Here is a 20,815-nt window from a genome sequence, read left to right as displayed (position 1 = left end):
GAGAAGTATTTTGTTTGTCATTTTTTGCATCAGAGAATGCAAAAAATTACAAAAAAAAAAAATCAGAAAAACAGAAAATCGGTCTTGTGATTGGTCTAAAGTTACCACGGTAATTCAATTTTTGCTAAATTCTGCATTCTCTGATTGGTCCAATGCTTCGGAGTTCTGTGATTGGGCTAAAATTACAGAGTAGCGATAAATCGGATTTCTGCGGACATTCCATGTCACAATGGGAAATGCCGAAACTTAAATTCCGCGGAATCCGGATTAGCATCCCTAATCTGCACATGACCGACGTGGGCAGAAGCTAAAGTTGTTAGAAGTAAAGGGATGGAGAGACTTACATGGTGCTTCTGGATTATAAACTCCACCCTGCAGTCTTGCGATGAGCGATCCGTTATGTTTTTTCAGAATGTCGAGGAGAACATCCTTGTCCTCATTATCCCACATTAGAGCACAGAAGTAGAGCTGTCTCATCTTCTCCTGGGGTGACCGCTTCTTCTGTATTTTATTGTATTCCTCATCTGACAGGAGATCCTCTTCCAGAAGATCCTTCAGGATGGGTTCCACCTCTTCTATCTCATCCATCAGAGTATCTGAATGTTCATCCACAAAGTGCCTCCTGCCTAAAAAATTCAGAAACACCAATGTATACAGTAATTATACACAGCTACTCACTAATTATATATTTGTCCATTCCTAAGTATCCTGAAATCTCTCGCAAACTTGTAACCAGTTGAAAAACATTACAAATGGTGTCAATTGACAACATGTATGTCATGAAATATCTTGAAGCATTTCATTGTGACGGTTGCAGCCTAGCTGATTCCAGCGCTCCTATAATTCCAGCTCTGGGATGCAGGTTGAGGTTAGGAATTTAGTAAAGGGTTATAGCAAGGGTGGGGTTAGGCATTACTGGTTAACAGTGGGGAAGGAAATGTTAGGAGGAGGTAACAGGACAAGGATTTTGTGTTAAGAGAATTAGTTAATTAATCAACAGAGGAAGTTAATGGCACGATCTATAATCTACTGTATTTTTCAGAATGTAAGACATACCTTTTCTTCCCCAAAAGTGTGAGGAAAAGATGGGTGCATCTTATATCTCAAATATATACAGCATTCCTACCGCTGGAATATACTTACTGCATCCTGCTGGAATTACATGCCGAATATCAATCATTTCTTGATCTCTTTTCTATTTTCTAACTTCTCATTTTGCAATGTATTGATTTATTTCTTTTCACTAAAGTTCCTCTTTAAGGGCCTCTTGCCAAGTATTAGGTTCATTTGCCATCTTTTTTACCATCCAGATTTGTGTCCCTCTTTGGACATACAGGGAGCGCAGGAAGAGATTGAACTTTTGTCTGTGAGTGCTCATATTCATTTCTATGCATATGTAGAACTGTCAGTCTATCTTTACCAGAGGCGTATCTAGAGGGGTACAGGCATGGCTCATGCCATGGGCGCCACAGCAACATGGGCGCCATGCCTGCTCCCGTGTCTCCCCATCATTCAGATCAGATGAATTCTGTTATTTGGGAAACATGGCTACTTAATTTATGTATGTAGAGCGCACTTTGCTTAGTGTTAGAAAAGAGGACAGAGAGGGAATAAGAAGAGATATTTCCAAAAATGTAACTTCAGCAATATCCCGAGCCAAAAAACACAGGCAACTCTAACACATGTATGCAGGAAAGGTTTTTTAGAGAAGAAGGGGGCTCTGACTGGGCGGTGGGGCGCAATTTCAGTGTTTGCCATAAGCTCTATATTACCCAGATATGCCTCTGATCTTTACTCTAGGTGTTAATGTGTATTTGCTGGATTCATGAGTCCTTTTATTTTTGCTATGCTAACTTAAACCAAACTGAACTGAGAAGAATATGGAGGCCGCCATCTTTATTCGCTTAAAAAAAATTGCCTGACCGTCATGCCAGAGGCGTCACTAGGTTTGGTGTCACCCGGTGCGGAAACTCATGGTGTCACCCCCTCTTACGCCATGAATCTCCAACTTCACTATGTAGTAACGTTGCTTGTTATAGGGGGGGGGGGGTGTTAAAATGATCACCATGTGGTCCTGGTGGCCTCTGAACTCTGTTATCAGCTCAACAAGGAGCAGCCAGAAGGGAGAAGAGCGGGAGGGAGAAGTACAGCAGGCACTAGCCTGGTCTATATTGACATAGCTCACTCCACTCTCCCTTAGCCTGGAGCTTGCTGTCACCCCCTCCCCCCCCCTCTGCTAGTGACACCTGGTGCGGTCCGCACCCACCGCACCCCCCTAGTGACGCTACTGCGTCATGCTGCTGATCCTTTTCTAATACTGTCTGAGTCACAGACCCATAACCAGTGTGCAGATCAGGTGACCTAACTTAGATCTGACTCCATTGGCTGCCTGTTTGTTCAAGGCGTGACTCATTAGTGAAGCCAAAATGTGAGCAGCCAGGCAACTGCAGTATTTTAAAAGGGAATAAAGATGTTCATATTCATCACATGACAGGTTTACTTTAAAATTCCTCAGTCCGTATCAGCAATTTAATCTGCTGTAAGTTAATGGATAATGCTGTATTTTCAACTGATAAGTTTCTTATGCTTTCCTGTAAATGTTGACTAACTTTCTTTCACTTTTACTTTCTCTTGCCTCTTCATTTGGTCTATTCATTCAGCTACTTGATGTGAGTGTGTCACATGTGCTCACTGTTTTAAGCTTTATACTCTATTTCTGTATTTGTTCAAGTGAACCTGAGATGAAAGACATCTCCGGTTCTGTACTTACCTGGGGTTTCCTTAAAGGGTACCCAAGGTGACATGTGACATGATGAGATAGATAGGGGTATGTACAGTGCCTAGCACACAAATAATTAGGTTGTGTTCCTTTTTTTTTCTTTCCCTGCCTGAAAGAGTTAAATATCAGGTTTGTAAGTGGCTGACTCAGTCCTGACTCAGACAGGAAGTGACTACAGTGTGACCCGCGCTGTTAAGAAATTCCAACTATAAAACACTTTCCTAGAAGAAAGTGGCTTCTGAGAGCAGGAAAGAGATAAAAAGGGTCAGTAATTCATAGATTTTAGCTCTGGCATACTTCAACGAATGCCTCATTGAGCAAAAACAATAAAACAGTTAAAACTTAAAATGTAGATTTAAACATAAAATAAAACAGTGAAATATCTTAAAAAGTCATATAAAGGAATAAAGGAAGTCATATAAAGGAAGATAGATACAATCATTTATTGTATTAGGGTGTCCTTTAAGCACCCTTGAGGCTGTTTAGTCCCTTGCCATCTCTCCAGGTGGCTCCTGTCCCCCGCAGCATGACCAGGTAGCCTGGCTGAGTCATGCTTTATCATGCATTTGCGGGCAAGCACTGTCTCCTAACGCGCTCCCAACCCTTTGAGCGTTCTGTGCCTATGCAGTAGTACTGTGCAATCACAGAATGCTCCGAGATGCGCGCAGGTCCAAGTCACACATGCGTAACGAAGCACGACTCAGCAAGGCTTTCGGGTTGTGGGGAACAGGAGTCACAGCGAAGGACTAAACAACCTCAAGGAGGCTTAAGGAAGTCCCAGGTAAGTATGGTACCTGAGATGTCTTTCATCTCTGGTACACTTTAACCCTCCTGGCGGTTTGTCAAAATCCGCCAGGGGGCAGAAAATACGTTTTTTTTTAAAAATAATTTTTTTTTCATGTAGCGAGACGAGGTCTCGCTACATGATAGCCGCTGCTCTGCGGCATCCCCTCAGCCCCACCGATCGCCACCGGCGATCGGAGATCAAGAGATCCCGTTCAAAGAACGGGATCTCTTGGAGGGCTTCCCCCGTCGCCATGGCGACGGGGTGGGATGACGTCACCAACGTCGTGACGTCAAAGGGGACTCCGATCCACCCCACGGCGCTGCCTGGCACTGATTGGCCAGGCAGCGCACGGGGTCTGGGGGGGGGGGGGGCGGCTGCAACGACGCGTATAGCGGCGGATCGGCGGGTAGCGGCGGCGATCGGGCACTGCACGCAGCTGGCAAAGTGCTAGCTGCATGCAGCAAAAAAAAATTATGCAAATCGGCCCAGCGGGGCCTAAGCGGTGGCTCCCGGCGGCATAGCCCGTGCTCAGCACGGGCTTACCGCCAGGGAGGTTAACCAATCATTAGGTTGGCAGGTCTGGATATGACCACTTTATAGTCACCTGTGCTGTTTTATGAAAAGAGGAGGAGGGACAACAGGCAGTGAGTGGATGAGTGGGCGAAACAAAAGAGGACATTAGGGTTGATTCACAAAGCGTACTTAATTTTTTACCTTAACTGTAAGGAGAGCAAATGCAAATAAATAAGGAGAGATAATTCATGATATAAACAGATAAGAGGCTCGATTCACAAAAGGGTGCTAACTCATAGTTACATAGTTATTTGGGTTGAAAAAAGACATACGTCCATCGAGTTTAAACAGTACAAAGTACAGCACCAGCCTGCTCCCTCACATATCCCTGTTGATCCAGAGGACGGTGAAAACCCTTACAAGGCATGGTCCAATTAGCCCCAAAAGGGAAAAAATTCCTTCCCGACTCCAGACGGCAATCAGATAAAATCCCTGGATCAACATCATTAGGCATTACCTAGTAATTGTAGCCATGTTAGCACGCCTAAAAGCTTTGGGCGTGCTAACTAAGGTGCTAAGCATTTAGCGCAAAATGTTGCACAGGGTGCGACCAATATGTTTCTGGCGCACCGGGTGCGACTTTTTAGGCGCACCCGGTGCAACGTTTTGTTTGCATCGGGTGTGACGTTTCGCGCGCACTGCGCAGCGCTAAACTTTGCGTGCGCAAACTTAGCGTGCAAAACTTAAGGCGCCCTAAGGGGCTTTAGGCGTGCTAAGGGGCTTTTAGGCGTGCTAACTAAGTTGGCACCCTTTTGTGAATCAAGCCCAAGGAGAGATAAATTGTGAGTTAAGTTAGTAAAGGAGAGATAAACCATGAGTTAAGTTAGGTAAGGAGAGATACGTCATGAGTTAAGTCATTTACGGAGAGATAAATTGTGAGTTAATAAGTAAGGTGAAATCATTCAACAGGAAAGTTTTGTGCATTAGCCCCAGTGTCACAGTATTGCCAAAACACGCCTGTATAAGCAGGAAAAGTTTATTGCACAAAAATATGCAATAAACGTTTCCAGCTTATACAGGCCTAGACCCAGTGGCCTAGCAATAGGGGATGCAGAGGTTGTTACCACAGTGGGGCCCTTGGACCAGAGGGGCCCAGTAGGGGCTCTTCTTTTACCATAGCATCAGCTCTTCAATGGTGCTGTGCTGGTTAGGATCACTTCTACAAATGCTTTGAATAGCGGTAATCAATAACAAGCTGTTCCCCCATCTGCTTTTTCCTCTCATACTGTGGTAGGTGTCATGGATGAGCCGTGAAGAAACCGCAATCGCAATTGGTTTTCTGCACCGATTATGATTAATGGTACAATTCCAAATGTATGTGTAGTTATAGCAGAATGCTAATCACTTGAGTTTGCTTGTGTTTTGCTGACATCTGTGTCTCTGAAAACCTGGCTATTCTAGCAGGTAAAAGACCCTATTCACGTGATTACATTTGTTTTCCAGGGAAGCCAATGTGTGTGTTTAATTAATGGGTACAAAGGGTTTCCCTTCATTGGCAGATAACAGTTGGGTGTGAAAATGCCATCACCATTGGTAACAGGGCCAAAAGCAAGTTCTTCACAGCAGGACAGCAGGCTTACTGGAGCCACTCGAAGTGTATTCGGAATAAATGTATTGTATCATTATTGCCTGTTTCAAAGATACCGTACATATGTAAGGCATGGAAATGATATAATGTTGTTGGTCAGGATCCGCTGAGTATTCTAATATCAAATGTATGCCACTGACATACCCAGAAACCACGTTATTCCACTTCTCAGTACCAGAACATCTTACAGTACCCATGTGCTCTTTCGGTACCATATTCGATGTATATTTTTGGGGGGTGTGACGAACATTACGGAAGTCGTGCGCGTAGTCGCCATCGATTTTCGCATAGTCGTGCGCAGTCCCTGTCAGTCCCGGGTAAATGCACAATAGATGTCAATTTCCCTCTCTCTTACTGAGAACAGTAACCTTCCCCCCACATCCTGTGTCAGGAAAGAATTTCACAAGTAGCCAGACCACCTGGGGAGCAGCATTTGGTCACATAGCTCATGTTCCACCAAACCAGCTCAAACTGGTTGAACTTCAAATTTCCCTCCAAGCGTATAGCTTCACACAAAGGGAACGTTAACTTATTAATAATTCAAAATAGGTTTGTCACAGCAAGACCAAAATTACATTTCCTGATACCTAGGAAACAGGTCTATAATTCACATGAATTATCATTCTCTAGCTATCAGGAATCAATTGAGAAACCGCTTTATCCAGCATGCGTAGAGCAAATTCGTTAGACTAGGCGTGTATAGTCCCATTTAATACAGAGTCGCATGCTGCTTATGAATATGGTCTCGGAGCTGCGATGCACCCATCTGGGGCGGAATTACACAAATTATTAATAATTGGTACATTCCTTGCTCCAAGTCTGTGGGTGGTAACCTGACTTGCCAGGAGGTAACCCTGCCTCCAACACACCTACTTTCCAGGTAGTGACCGCCCCAAAACTCTGGTCAGTAAAAAGCGTTTGCAAGGAACTCCACCCAGTTCTTCAATTTACATCGACTAGGGAAGTCCAGACATGTGCTCACGGAAGAACCGGGCGCATGTTGTGTACAAAGGACTTTTAAGCTGAATGCCTACGTTTAAACTGGACTATTTTCTTCATGCTTCAATGGACTGCTCAGCTAACTAAGTAAGAACTTTCTGTTTTATTCCTTTTATTTTTAAGCTCTGTGTTTTATATGTTAATAGGTGTATATAACTGTATGTAATGCATTTGTGTTATTAAACGTTTAAAAATCGTTTAGCGGTTATGACCTGTTGCTGAACATACACAATCGTACCTATTCTCCTGAACTCGCTACCCTGTGTTTAATAGAAGTATACATTTATAACCCGTATGCGAGAACCCGGCCCAGACATAACGATCTGCCCCAGATTCTTGCATACTGCTAAGGGTTAATATAGCGTTCTCGAAGTCCTAGTAAAATTACAGTAGCGGGCTGTGTAACTCGCTTGGTGGCAGATCTTTGAATTGTATATGTGTGTGGAGTGATTCGGTTGGTATCAGAACGCTCCCTTCGCGAGTCAGTTCATCAAATTGCGAATGCGGGTTACCCTTCGTGATGAACAAATGACCGTGTAAGAGGATTTCTGACGCTGATCGATTTACCCCACCCGCAGACCGGCTCGCGGTCTGTGACATTTGGTGGCAGCTTTTTGGGATTTGTGTATGTTCAGAACATCAACGGCAACGTTATTTGATTAACCTGCCAGAACAGATCAAAAATCTGTGGTTGATAACCGGTGCATTACCATTTATATAGACTAAACGTGTAGCACAGAGTTCCCCCCAATCTCTTTTCCTATCCTATCTTTTATTTGGCAAAAATGGCTGCAGCAAGATACAAGAAAATGGCAGTGGCAGACCTAGTGAACTTGTGTGAAGAAAAAGGCATTGTGACTTATAGAAAAAAGAAAGCGCAATTGATTGAGGACTTGTTGCGACTGAATACCCAGCCGGAGCAGATGCTGGGAGAGCACACTCCTGGTTCAGACGGTGCTGTAACTGGGGCAGAGGAAAGTGAGCGGTTGGAGCAAAGCAACCCACTTCCAGACCCAGAGGAAAATGGTACCGCGTCTGAACCGGTCGCTGTAACTGCTGAGGAGCATGGTGGCCGGCAGGAGCCCGTCCATGCAAACCCTTTCTGTGTTCCTGATGCTGGAATGCAACCTGGATTACAAAGGCTGTTGGAGACAAATCCTGAGCTGTACATGCAGATTGTCAGAGAGAATGCTGACCGCGCAGAACGCCAGGCGGAACGGGAAGCGGACCGTGCAGAGCGCCGGTGGCTTGCTGAGAGAGAAGCGGAAAGAGAGGAGAGAGCAGCCGCACGCAGACATGACCTTGAAATGGCCAACCTGCGAACGCAAGGCCAAAATCCCTCACAAAGTGCTCCGGAACCCTGGCCCACAGCAGGCCCGTTTGGGACTCCAAAGTTTAAATTCCCAGAAATGGAGAAGGGAACCGACCCGGACACTTATTTACACTCATTTGAAAAGACTTGTCGTCAGCATCATCTGCCCCAGGAGCAGTGGGCGAGATATCTGACACCCAACTTGCGGGACAAAGCGCTTGAGGCGTTTGTGGACTTACCCGCTGACAAGGACAATGACTATGAGGCGATAAAAGCTGCAATTATCGCCAAATACCAGTTGACCCCAGAGGTCTATCGCAAAAAGTTTCGCTCCCTGCAGAAAGGCCCCACCGACTCTTACACCGACCTGGAGAGTCGCCTGCTGACTGTGTTCAGGCAGTGGTCACGGGGCCTCAAAAAAGACTCTCACCAAGGTCTGGAGGACCTCATCGTGCAGGAGCAGTTGCTGAACTGCTGCACTCCAGATGTCCGGCAGTTTGTCTTGGAGCGGAAGCCTGAATCCGCCAAAGCTGCCGCAGAACTTGCAGACACTTTTGTGGCCACCCGTGTGCCGGACAGCCGCAAACCTCCAGCCCAGAGCTGGAGAGGGGGGAGACCTATACAACCCAGCTCTCCTCCCCCTGCTAACCGTGGGAATCGGGTCCCACAGCCACAGAGGCCGGATGCTGCACCTGCTACTCATCCGCCTGATGCCACATATGTTCCGAAGTGTTACCACTGTGGACAGCGAGGACACCTCAAGTCTGCCTGCCCCGAGGTGAGGACGCCGTCTCCAGAGCCTAGCGCAGAAGTGGCTAGCGCATCCTCTACTGCACACGCCTACCTCGTCATGGGAGCAGCAAATCCTCGACTTTCCGGAAATCATCAAGTCGTGGAAGTTAACGACCAGATCGCTGTTGGTTTCCGCGACACAGGCGCAGAGCTTACCTTGGTTCGCTCTCATCTTGTAGCCAGGGAGAATTTCCTGCCTAATGAGCGTGTCACACTTTTGGGAGTTGGTGGCACACACGCACGCATCGCCAAAGCTCGTGTTGTTCTCGATTGGGGAAGGGGCCGCCAGTCAAAAGTTGTGGGGGTGACAGATGACATCCCAGTGCCTGTGCTGTTGGGCACCGATCTTGGCACCCTACGATCCTTTTATGAACCTGTGATCAACACCCCGGATTGCCAGTCTGGACCCACTCAGGTACTGTACAAGCTTGGGGTGGGACAGAGGGAGGCAGCCAGGGTAATGGTACCTAGCCCTCCTAGGGAAGGAGGGAAGGAAGCGGTACCTGTTTCTAATGGACAGCTGTCTAGTCACGGTTTGTCTGACTCTAAACCTGTCACTGTTGTTCCAGATACCTGTGTACATGTGAAAAATGAACGTAACTGTGATTTTAATGTTGTACCAGATGTTGCTAATAGCTTTCATGCTGAATCTCACAGTGCTAAAAATGATGTATGTTTAAATGTGACAGTCTCTAATCTAAGAGGTAACAGTCTTGTTTTGCCTGGGTCATATCCGTCCAGGGCAGTGGAAGCAGGCCAGGTGTCAGAGCAGGCAGCTGGGGGCCTAGACCTCCCCTCCTGCTATGACAGCCAGAGTGCTCCACCATTGTCTGCTGTTAACAAACAGCTGGTGGAGACAGGCCGTTCCTTCCCTGTCTCACCCTTGCATGTCTTCCCCTTGCAGAAGCAACCCAGTGCAAAACTGCCCACAGGTCCACCCTCTATCCTTCCTGGAGAAGGGGCAAGCCTCGCCACCCAGGTGAAGGCAAATTCGTTTTTAAAATTGTGCTCTAATGTTCACCTAGGTTGTGCTGACCAAAATGTTGTGCCAAGGTGTAGTCAGTTAGAGCAGGGGTATGCTACGCTGCTTCCAGATTCGCAGGCTGACACCCGAGAGTCAGGAAGTGACCCGGATGTCAGCCAACGACTCTCTCCCTTACAGGAAGCGCTATGCAAACCCAGCCAGGCCTTTAGAGGTAAGCCTGTTGGTGTGCATCGCACCGTCCGCAAAGCGGACACTGGGACACACCGGACCATGAGGCCTTACGCTTCTGGTGAGTTGTCTAACGGGCAGTCAGATAAGAAGTCGAGAACCCGGTCAGTAGCTAAGCGCCGCGTAGAGCGGGTCATGCAGACCCACTCTGTGCGTCCGGCTGGTAGGAGGGAGATGTGACGAACATTACGGAAGTCGTGCGCGTAGTCGCCATCGATTTTCGCATAGTCGTGCGCAGTCCCTGTCAGTCCCGGGTGAATGCACAATAGATGTCAATTTCCCTCTCTCTTACTGAGAACAGTAACCTTCCCCCCACATCCTGTGTCAGGAAAGAATTTCACAAGTAGCCAGACCACCTGGGGAGCAGCATTTGGTCACATAGCTCATGTTCCACCAAACCAGCTCAAACTGGTTGAACTTCAAATTTCCCTCCAAGCGTATAGCTTCACACAAAGGGAACGTTAACTTATTAATAATTCAAAATAGGTTTGTCACAGCAAGACCAAAATTACATTTCCTGATACCTAGGAAACAGGTCTATAATTCACATGAATTATCATTCTCTAGCTATCAGGAATCAATTGAGAAACCGCTTTATCCGGCATGCGTAGAGCAAATTCGTTAGACTAGGCGTGTATAGTCCCATTTAATACAGAGTCGCATGCTGCTTATGAATATGGTCTCGGAGCTGCGATGCACCCATCTGGGGCGGAATTACACAAATTATTAATAATTGGTACATTCCTTGCTCCAAGTCTGTGGGTGGTAACCTGACTTGCCAGGAGGTAACCCTGCCTCCAACACACCTACTTTCCAGGTAGTGACCGCCCCAAAACTCTGGTCAGTAAAAAGCGTTTGCAAGGAACTCCACCCAGTTCTTCAATTTACATCGACTAGGGAAGTCCAGACATGTGCTCACGGAAGAACCGGGCGCATGTTGTGTACAAAGGACTTTTAAGCTGAATGCCTACGTTTAAACTGGACTATTTTCTTCATGCTTCAATGGACTGCTCAGCTAACTAAGTAAGAACTTTCTGTTTTATTCCTTTTATTTTTAAGCTCTGTGTTTTATATGTTAATAGGTGTATATAACTGTATGTAATGCATTTGTGTTATTAAACGTTTAAAAATCGTTTAGCGGTTATGACCTGTTGCTGAACATACACAATCGTACCTATTCTCCTGAACTCGCTACCCTGTGTTTAATAGAAGTATACATTTATAACCCGTATGCGAGAACCCGGCCCAGACATAACGATCTGCCCCAGATTCTTGCATACTGCTAAGGGTTAATATAGCGTTCTCGAAGTCCTAGTAAAATTACAGTAGCGGGCTGTGTAACTCGCTTGGTGGCAGATCTTTGAATTGTATATGTGTGTGGAGTGATTCGGTTGGTATCAGAACGCTCCCTTCGCGAGTCAGTTCATCAAATTGCGAATGCGGGTTACCCTTCGTGATGAACAAATGACCGTGTAAGAGGATTTCTGACGCTGATCGATTTACCCCACCCGCAGACCGGCTCGCGGTCTGTGACAGGGGGTTATGAATTTGTTATTTTTATTTGTGTGCGGAAAACGTGGGCCGGAACACTCAATGTACTTGGAGTTTCCACACAGGACATATTTCTTCCGAACTTTAAGTATCCGTTTGTTTATTTTTTCCCTTTTTTTTTTGTTTACACTGGCCTACTCTTCTCTATAATTGTTACTTTTAATAGTTTTTTTGTATATATTAATTATTTATATTTCATTTATAATAAAAAGAAGACCTTAAAGAGGAACTCCAGTGAAAATAATGTAATAAAAAAAGTGCTCCATTTTTACAATAATTATGTATAAATGATTTAGTCAGTGTTTGCCCATTGTAAAATCTTTTAAATCCCTGATTTACATTCTGACATTTATCACATGGTGACATTTTTACTGCTGGCAGATGATGTAGCTGCCACAATGCATCAAGGTTCACAGACAGGAAACTGGCAGGAGTCCCATGTAGTGATGTCGCGAACCTTCGACTTTTGGTTCGCAAGCTCTGTTTGCGAACCCCCTGCGGAAAGTTCGGTTCGCGAAAATGTTCGCAAACCGCAATAGACTTCAATGGGGAGGCGAACTTCAAAATTTAGAAAAAATTCTACTGGCTGGAAAAATGATAGAAAACATGTTTCAAGGGTTCTAACACCTGGAGGACCACCCTCCTCCTCCTCCCTATTCCCTCCTACCGGAGGGAGGAGGGTCTCATCTGACAAATAACATTTATATCCCACTTTTCTCCTGACAGACTCAAAGCACCAGAGCTGCAGCCACTAGGGCACACTCTATAGGCAGAAGCAGTGTTAGGAAGACTTGCCTAAGGCCTTCTACTGAATAGGTGCTGGCTTACTGAACAGACAGAGCCGAGATTCGAACCCTGGTCTCCTGTGTCAGAGGCAGAGCCCTTAACCATTACACCTTCCAGCCACTGCTTAAGGACATGTAGCCAGGCATGGCCTTGCCTTTTGTGTTCAACAGTTGTCCAAAGAGAACCCTAGATAGCCAGGTAGATTAATCTCTCTCTCTCTCTCTCTCTTGTATTTTTGAGCATAAATGGATTGAGCATAAATGGTACATGCTAGGCTGGCTTCAGCATGTAGTGTTGGTGGTACAGTGCCTGGCTATCTGGGGTTCTCTTTGGACAACTGTTGAACACAAAAGGCATGGCCATGCCTGACTACATGTCCTTAAGCAGTGGCTGGATGGTGTAATGGTTAAGGGCTCTGCCTCTGACACAGGAGACCAGGGTTCGAAACTCGGCTCTGTCTGTTCAGTAAGCCAGAACCTATTCAGTAGAAGGCCTTAGGCAAGTCTTCCTAACACTGCTACTGCCTATAGAGCGTGCCCTAGTGGCTGCAGCTCTGGCGCTTTGAGTCTGCCAGGAGAAAAGTGGGATATAAATGTTATTTGTCTTGTCTATTTTTTCTTTTGGATTGAGCAGAAATGGTACATGCTAGGCTAGCTTCAGCTAGTAGTGTTGGTGGTATAATGGATATGTTAGTTACCTACCATACACTGAGACCTGGGTTCAATTCCCAGCCACATGTAAGCTGGCTTTTGAAATACTGTAATTCCCTGGCAGATGAGACCCTCCTCCCTCTGGTAGGAGGGAGGAGGGAATAGGGTGGAGGGGGCTAATTAAACTCTCCCTAGCAGAGTGTGTGTAGCAGCTGTCCCTTAACTAATTAGTGTAGGCAGACGAGTGAGACAAATGGCACAAGGACCTTGCCTTGTATAAGAGGGGGGGGGGGGGGCCTGCAGCAGTGAGTGCAGTCTGATTGGCAACAATGTGCCTGCTGACTGTGATGTAGAGGGACAAAGTTTTGCTCAATAGAGCATTATGGGGCGAATCGAACTTCCGGAAAAGTTCGACTCTGGCAGGCGAACGCGAACCACCGAAGTTCGCCGGGAACCATTCACCGGCCAACCGTTCAGGACATCTCTAGTCCCATGGTCCTCAGAGTTTCTTGTGGGAGGGGTTTCACCACAATATCAGCCATACAGAGCCCCCTGATGAACATTTGTGAAAAGGAATAGATTTCTCATGTACAAGGGGGTATCGGCTACTGATTGGGATGAAGTTCAATTCTTGGTCACTGTTTCTCTTTAAGTCATTTTTTGACTCAGCTGCAACCTGCTTTTCAGCCAACCAGAAAGAATCCGAGCCTTTCTGAAAATTCACTACCCCGAAGTATTGTATTGTTATAGCCAGAGTAAAGTGCTTTAACAATTTTTATTTGCAGGTCTAGATAGTCAGATGGTTTCTCTCAGTCGGTACATGAGAGTGGTGGCAGATATCTCAAATATTGTGTAGTTTTGTATTACTGTAGCTCACACGCTTCCTCCTAACCTGTCTGCTGCCAAATTCCAGTGGTTTCAGTGCATTGATTGCATCCTAAAGGTTGGATAGTCTAGGTGTTGAAATAGTGTAACAGTTGTGGAATTATCTCCATGGTCAGTGCACAACATGTGCGTTGACACTGCGGAAACCCTCCCCAAGCGCTTGGATAAGGGAACCTAGCTTTGGTGCAAATGCACCGGTAGAGAGGAATTCCAACCGGCAGATGGAGCTGTGGAGTACAGAGGAACGCTGTCTCTGTACAACCACAGATGCCAGATGGAGATTGCACGAAGTGAAGCAATACAGGGCAAGATAGCCACTCGAAAGAGAGTGAGCACAGAGACAGAGTGAGAGTGAGCAATAGCGACAAAGCGCGTTCTAGGCACGGTCACCGCGCATTAAGCGCAACAGCGACAAAGCGTACCAACCATAACTAACTATTGAACACAGAACAAAAAGACAAACAGATGGCGAGAACGCTTGCTAATCAGTTGCCTAACACCAGACAACAGCAAGCGTTCACACCAGACAAAAAGCTCTGGCCCACACTCCAGGAACATAGGTCAGAAGGATCCACCGCCTCTACCGCTAGGGCAAATGCGATCCAGACAGACAGACAGATGGAGCAACCAGTAGCAACCGCTGCTCTGGCTTACACTCCAAGACAGAGTATCGAAGGATCCACCGCCTCTACCGCTAGGGCGAATGCGATCCAAACAGACAGACAGATGGAGCAACCAGTAGCAACCGCTGCTCTGGCTTACACTCCAAGACAGAGTACAGAAGGATCCACCGCCTCTACCGCTAGGGCGAATGCGATCCAAACAGACAGAACGATTCACTATCAGCCGCCTTTGGAGAAAGTGCAACAGATAAGAAAAGACAGAACTAGGCAATACAGATAATAAACAACCTGACTGCACTAGAAAGAATGCTAAGTGCACTCACAAGGAAAAACTACTCTAAGACAATATTTAGCAAACAATTAGCAGAGGGGCTGAAACTCAAGGTAAGTCCAGCAGAATCAAACCTTTATGACCAGCAGGGAATTCTGGGAGGACATGGCATTTATACTGCAAGCCTTCAAGAGAGGCAGAGCTATCAATAACCAGATAAGTGAATGCAAATCCCTCACCAGAACAGCAAGTCTGAAACTTGCAGAGTGAAAACAGGTCTCCTTTCCAGGGACCTGCAGCATACAGACCTGAAAAATGGTCAAAAAGCTGCCTGCCTGTGCAGACAGCAGAGCAGATCATTACAAATAGCTTGGAAGGCATTGAGCGGTCTAGTCACTAGGGAGCGTGTGACAGTTGGCCTTGCCAAATTTTGTACCGCTTTATGTTTTGTTATGCATAGAATGCTTGTAAAACTTGCACTGGTGCCAAAAGCTCCCCAGACCTCCATGTGTGGGTAGGCCAACTTTACCTCATTTCTTTTAATATTGATTTTAATGGTCTACACACATTGGCCGCCTCTCATCCCTCGTACAAGCTAGGATGAGTGAGGCTGCAACCAGGGATCCATAGACTGAAGTCTGAGACCACCTCTGACTGGGGGAAGCAGACAGTTTTGGCTACTTAGCAGCAACCATTACATAATTTGGGGCGCACTGAAAAATGTGCAGCTACAGCAAGCTTTATAGCAATAAATAGATACAGCACATTCGGTGATAATATAGTGAAAGCTACAGCAATAAAGAGCAGCTACAGCACATTTGGTACCGAAAGAGCAAAGCAGTTTTAGTGGATAGTGTCAAATTAGCTGCTACAGCACAACGATTATAGCGGCTACAATCAGTTAACAGCAGCTGCAGCACACTCAGTACCGGAAAAGTAATAGGGTTGTAGCAGAAAGTGTGTAATGGAAAAATTAGAGTTGGTAGGACGGAGTAGGTTAGTATTAGGAGTAGGAAGGGGGTAGGTTAGTGTTAAGAGTAGGTAGGTGTAGGTTAGGTTTAGGAGTAGGTAGGTGTAGGTTAGTATTAGGAGTAGGTAGAGGTAGGTTAGTATTATGAGTATGTGCCGGATGTCACTTCTAGGTGTAGGTAGGTGGTAGTTTAGTATTAGGAGTAGATTAGTGTGAAAAGTAGGTAGGGATAGGCTAGTGTTAGGAGTAGGTAGGGGTAAGTTAGCATTAGGAGTAGGTTAGTGTTAAGAGTAGGTAGTTGTAGGTTAGTGTTAGGAGTAGATAGGAGTAGGTTAGTGTAAGAAGTAGGTAGAGGTAGGTTACTATTCCAAATATGTGGGGGAGGTTACTGTTAGGTGTAGGTAGGTGGCAGGTTAGTATTAGAAGTAGATTAGCATTGAGTAGGTTAGTGATAGGAATAGGTTAGATTTAGGAGTAGGTAGGGGTAGGTTAGTATTATGAGTATGAGGAGGAGTTTATTTTTAGGAGTAGGTAGGGGTAGCTTAGCGTTAGGAGTAGGGAGGTGTAGGTTAGATTTAGGAGTAGGTAGGGGTAGGTTAGTATTATGAGTATGTGGAGGAGTAGATGTACAGAGGCGCCAAAAGGATAAAATATGCTAAAATGTTTAAAATATTCGGGTGGCGGCGGTGGACCGGCCACTCAGAAATAGACTCGATGCTGTCGCTTAAGATAAAGACAATTTATTCACATACTCCATGAACAGAACCGCAACGCGTTCACGGGTATATTCCCGCTTCCTCAGGCAATAAACAGATAGGAGTACACAGTACAGTCTCAAGGTCACGAATAGCGCCTCAGAGGCGCTATTCGTGACCTTGAGACTGTACAGTGTACTCCTATCTGTTTATTGCCTGAGGAAGCGGGAATATACCCGTGAAACGCGTTGCGGTTCTGTTCATGGAGTATGTGAATAAATTGTCTTTATCTTAAGCGACAGCATCGAGTCTATTTCTGAGTGGCCGGTCCACCGCCGCCACCCGAATATTTTAAACATTTTAGCATATTTTATCCTTTTGGCGCCTCTGTACATCTACATGTCAAGATATCCACCCTTGGTGGTTGGAAGGGTGACAAATCCTCCTTTCCTTCTTCAGAGAGCGACATCTTAATCCTGAGTGGGGACAGGTCTAAACTCCCCACCTGCCTATATAATGGTTGCCTAAACGGTAACCCATGTTTGTAAGTATAATACTTACTCCACACTAATTCTCCCTGATCCAATACATACTACACTATATTGGGCTCTCGGTTTCTCTGTTTTATGTGGAGGAGGTTATTGTTAGGAGTAGATAGGGGTAGGTTAGTGTTACGAGCAGGGAGGTGTAGGTTAGATTTAGGAGTAGGTAGGGGTAGGTTATTATTAGGAATAGGTTAGTGTTAGCAGTCGGGAGGTGTAGGTTAGATTTAGGAGTAGGTATGAGTAAGTTATTATTAGGAATAGGTTAGTGTTAGCAGTCAGGAGGTGTAGGTTAGATTTAGGAGTAGGTAGGGGTAGGATAGTATTAGGAGTACGTTAATATTAGGAGTAGGTAGGGGTAGTTTAGTGTCAGGAGTAGGTAGGGGTAGGTTAGTATTATGAGTAGGTGGAGGAGGTTATTGTTAGTTGTAGGTAGGGGTAGGTTAGCGTTAGGAGCAGGGAGCTGTAGGTTAGATTTAGGAGTAGGTAGGGGTAGTTTAGTGTTAGGAGTAGGTAGAGGTAAGTTAGGAGTAGGTAGTGGAGGGTTAGTGTCAGAGCAAAGCCAGAAAAAGTCATGGTAGAATATCTGTAAAATTTCAGATATTTTACAATCGGTAATATCCACCACCCAATAGTAGCAAACCACTAATAGTGCTGATATTCTACTGGTGGCTCCACCCGTCACTCACATATCCGGACGCCCATCTTAATTTAGGACTTTACAGCAGGGTCGGTGATACTTACTGCTCTCTGCATCCCTTTCCAGGGCTTTAAGTAGGTCAGCGGGGTTTGTGCCAAACAGAATTCTCCCTGCAAAGTAAAGATGAGGAGAGACACAGTCAGAGGTACACCTTACATAAAGGAGTGATTGGAGATGCACGAAAAGGAGAAATGCACAATGACTGGACTCACTGGAGCTAGCACTGCAATGATCCTCACTCCATCAGTCCCCAAATCTGACTACTCCATCCCAAATTCAGCTTCTTCCTCTACTAACTGTGGTTCCTGTTATGTCAAAATAAACATTCAGGGCTTGTTCACACTATGGGCTTGATTCACTAAGACAAATAGCATGCCTTATCCGAGTTAACACACCTTATCAGAGATAATATGCCTTATCCGAGTGAACACACCTTATCAAAGTTAAAATGCCTTATCAGAGTAGCATAGCGAGTGATACAAACTTATATCTGCTAATTGGCAATGACAAGAGCTCCACTCGTCCTACTCTGAGCCCCTGCGGGTTCATAGCGCTCATTATGCTACTCTGAAAAGGTGTGTTAACTTTTATAAGTCGTGTTATCTCTCATAAGACGTGTTAACTCGGATAAGGCATGCTATTTGTCTTAGTGAATCAAGCCCTATGAGCCCTTGGAGCTTTTTAAAAGCGTTGGTGATTTTAAAAAGCGATTTAAAAGCGACTGAGCAATGATTTTACATGTGAGTGTTCTCACATGAACGGTGAGCTTCCTTTCCAATAGCAAACATGGGTCCTGCACCATTTCCTGAGCGTTTGTGCTTTAATGCAAGGTATAGGAAAATCGCTAAGCGCTTGAAAAAGCCCTGGGAAAAGCGATTCCCTGGGGAAAAAAGCAACATTAAAGAGATTCAGTTCCAGGTCAAAGAGTTCACTTCCTGACTGCATAAAAAAATTATCATCGCCACATAAAAGTGCTTACAAAAGCACTTTACTAAATCAAAAATCGCTCTAAAAACGCAGGAAAAAGCAAAGCACTCAGCACTTCCGACTGCGCTGGCGATTTATAATGCGAACTAGGCCTTAGTCACATTTTTTGCTCATTGCTATTCTTTGAAGGTGGTTTGGTATTGTCACTCTAGATGGTGATGTTCCATGATCAGGAAAATAGTTTGATCATTGATTTATGAAAATATGATTGACTTGAAATGGTACATCAGGAATTCATAAAATGATACTTAGTGGCAAAACATCCTCAGCTCCAGTGCCCAGGAGGAACAGCGGCAATAGTGCGGGTACGAGGGGTTTTGTTTTTTTGTTGTTTTTTTTTCATATACTGGTACAGGCCCAAACACTGGTTTAAGACTACTTTATGTGTTTATGTATTTTAAATTTTGCAATTTTTTATGATAGTGATCCTTTAAACTTTGCATCCAAACTAGAATTATTAGCCTCTCATTAATCATCAAATAAGTATGTCCCTCATGATCTTCACACCCATAAAAACACCTGATGATCCCCTGCATCAGAGTAAGGGAGGAAGAAATTGATTAAGATGAAATGGGGCTCTATGCACAGCAGCAGTTTTTGCCCAACGCTGGTGGTCACTTGGCTTTTGTAGAAAGAATTGGTGGGGCTAGCATCCACCAGGTCCAGTTGCGTAGCAATAGAAGGTGCAGAGGTTGCGACTGCATCAGGGCCCTTGGGTCAGAGGGGCCCTCCCTCAACTGCAGTATAAGCTCTCTATTGGTCCTGTGCTCATAATAATCACTTCTATAGACACTTTGAATAGTGGAACTGCTCCCCATCCCCTTCTTGCACCTCTGACACTGTAGTTGCCATTGGCAGGTTTTGGTGCACTGTATCAATTGTTCTGTATAGAATGCTTAGGGGTCCCATTGTAAAAGTTGCATCGGGGCCCACAGCTCCTTAGCTACGCCACTGACCAGGTCCCTAGAATCTCTTCAGGCCCTAGGCAACTGCCTAGGTTTACCTTGTGAATGATCCAGCTCTGAAGGGAAGGTTAGTAGTTGGAGCCCCTCACAGCTCTGAGCCCCCCCCCCCCCCCCCTACAATCGCTGGCACTGCTCTAGTTACACCCCTGGGCTGAACCCTACATATAACAGCAGCTCCTGCAGGCGTAGTGCTACGCTATTAAATTATTAGTGCTTTTTTCGATGCATAAACTTTTGCATTAAACTCTGAATGTTTTGCATCTCATTCAACATCCCTAATATACACAGAACATGCAAGAACAAACACAAACAACATACGTAGAATGCACACATGCACAGGACCTACTGTACATAACTTGCACATACACACAAAACATAAATAACTTGCACAGGCACACACAATACCACGATAGAACACAGGAATTTTTGTTTGTAGCTGCACTCACCAGCCATGTTGCAGTAAGCGATCACCATACATGGAACAAGAGACGTAACTGAAAGTGAAAGTCCTCTGGAATGTCACGTAGAGGAGGGTGGAGACAGGAACTGGCACAGCTCAGCTCACATAAACAGGCCTGTCTGCAGCTGTGAGAGGACTCAGTCTCCTGTTTTGAATCAGGATGATACCATTTATTTGCTAACTTAAAAGAAAAAAAGTAAGCTTTCGGCTGTGCAGCCTTCTTCAGACTTCAATTCAGTGACTTGGCAATTTAGTATTTGGACACGTCCTTCTCTTCCAGCACAGAAGTTTCTGGCTGTGCATGGAGATATGGTGTTTGTGGCAGCAGCACAAAAAGTTATTTTTGAACCTGAATTATGTTTTTTTTTCCACTGGTCACTTTACAAGCTGAAATGAGAGGAACATGGGGAACATTACTGCTTTCTTCTATCCTTGGCATCAGCTCACAAAGCTTTCCTCCTGTCTTTAGTAGAGGACCTCTGTCATGAAAATCTTAAAATGTAAAATATATGTAAATGTACAAATAAGAAGTGCATTTCTCTCAGAGTAAAATGAGCCATGCATTAATTTTCTCCTTCTTTGCTGTCACTTACAGTAAGCAGCAGAAATCTGACAGAACTGGCAGGTTTTGGACTAGCCCATCTCCTCATGGGAGATTCTCAGAGATTTCTTTATTTTCAAAAGTAC

At 45.3% G+C, this 20,815-nt stretch overlaps 1 protein-coding gene across 1 annotated transcript in view; it reads right to left on the bottom strand.

Annotated features, from left to right (window-relative positions):
• LOC137525472 (NACHT, LRR and PYD domains-containing protein 1a allele 5-like) overlaps positions 1-20,164 on the bottom strand; it is a 52,909-nt gene extending 32,745 nt beyond the window's left edge. The window contains exons 1-3 of the mRNA XM_068246572.1: positions 20,115-20,164; positions 17,761-17,826; positions 345-626 (exon numbers count right to left, since the gene is read on the bottom strand). Coding sequence (XP_068102673.1) covers positions 345-626; positions 17,761-17,826; positions 20,115-20,142 — 376 coding nt within the window. The 5' untranslated portion in view covers positions 20,143-20,164. The remainder of the gene's footprint in view (positions 1-344; positions 627-17,760; positions 17,827-20,114) is intronic.
• Positions 20,165-20,815: the final 651 nt, after the last annotated feature.

Source organism: Hyperolius riggenbachi, chromosome 7, assembly GCF_040937935.1.
Source record: "Hyperolius riggenbachi isolate aHypRig1 chromosome 7, aHypRig1.pri, whole genome shotgun sequence".
In the NCBI taxonomy this organism is placed as follows: Eukaryota; Metazoa; Chordata; class Amphibia; order Anura; family Hyperoliidae; genus Hyperolius; species Hyperolius riggenbachi.
This window is presented reverse-complemented; position numbering and strand designations above follow the sequence as displayed.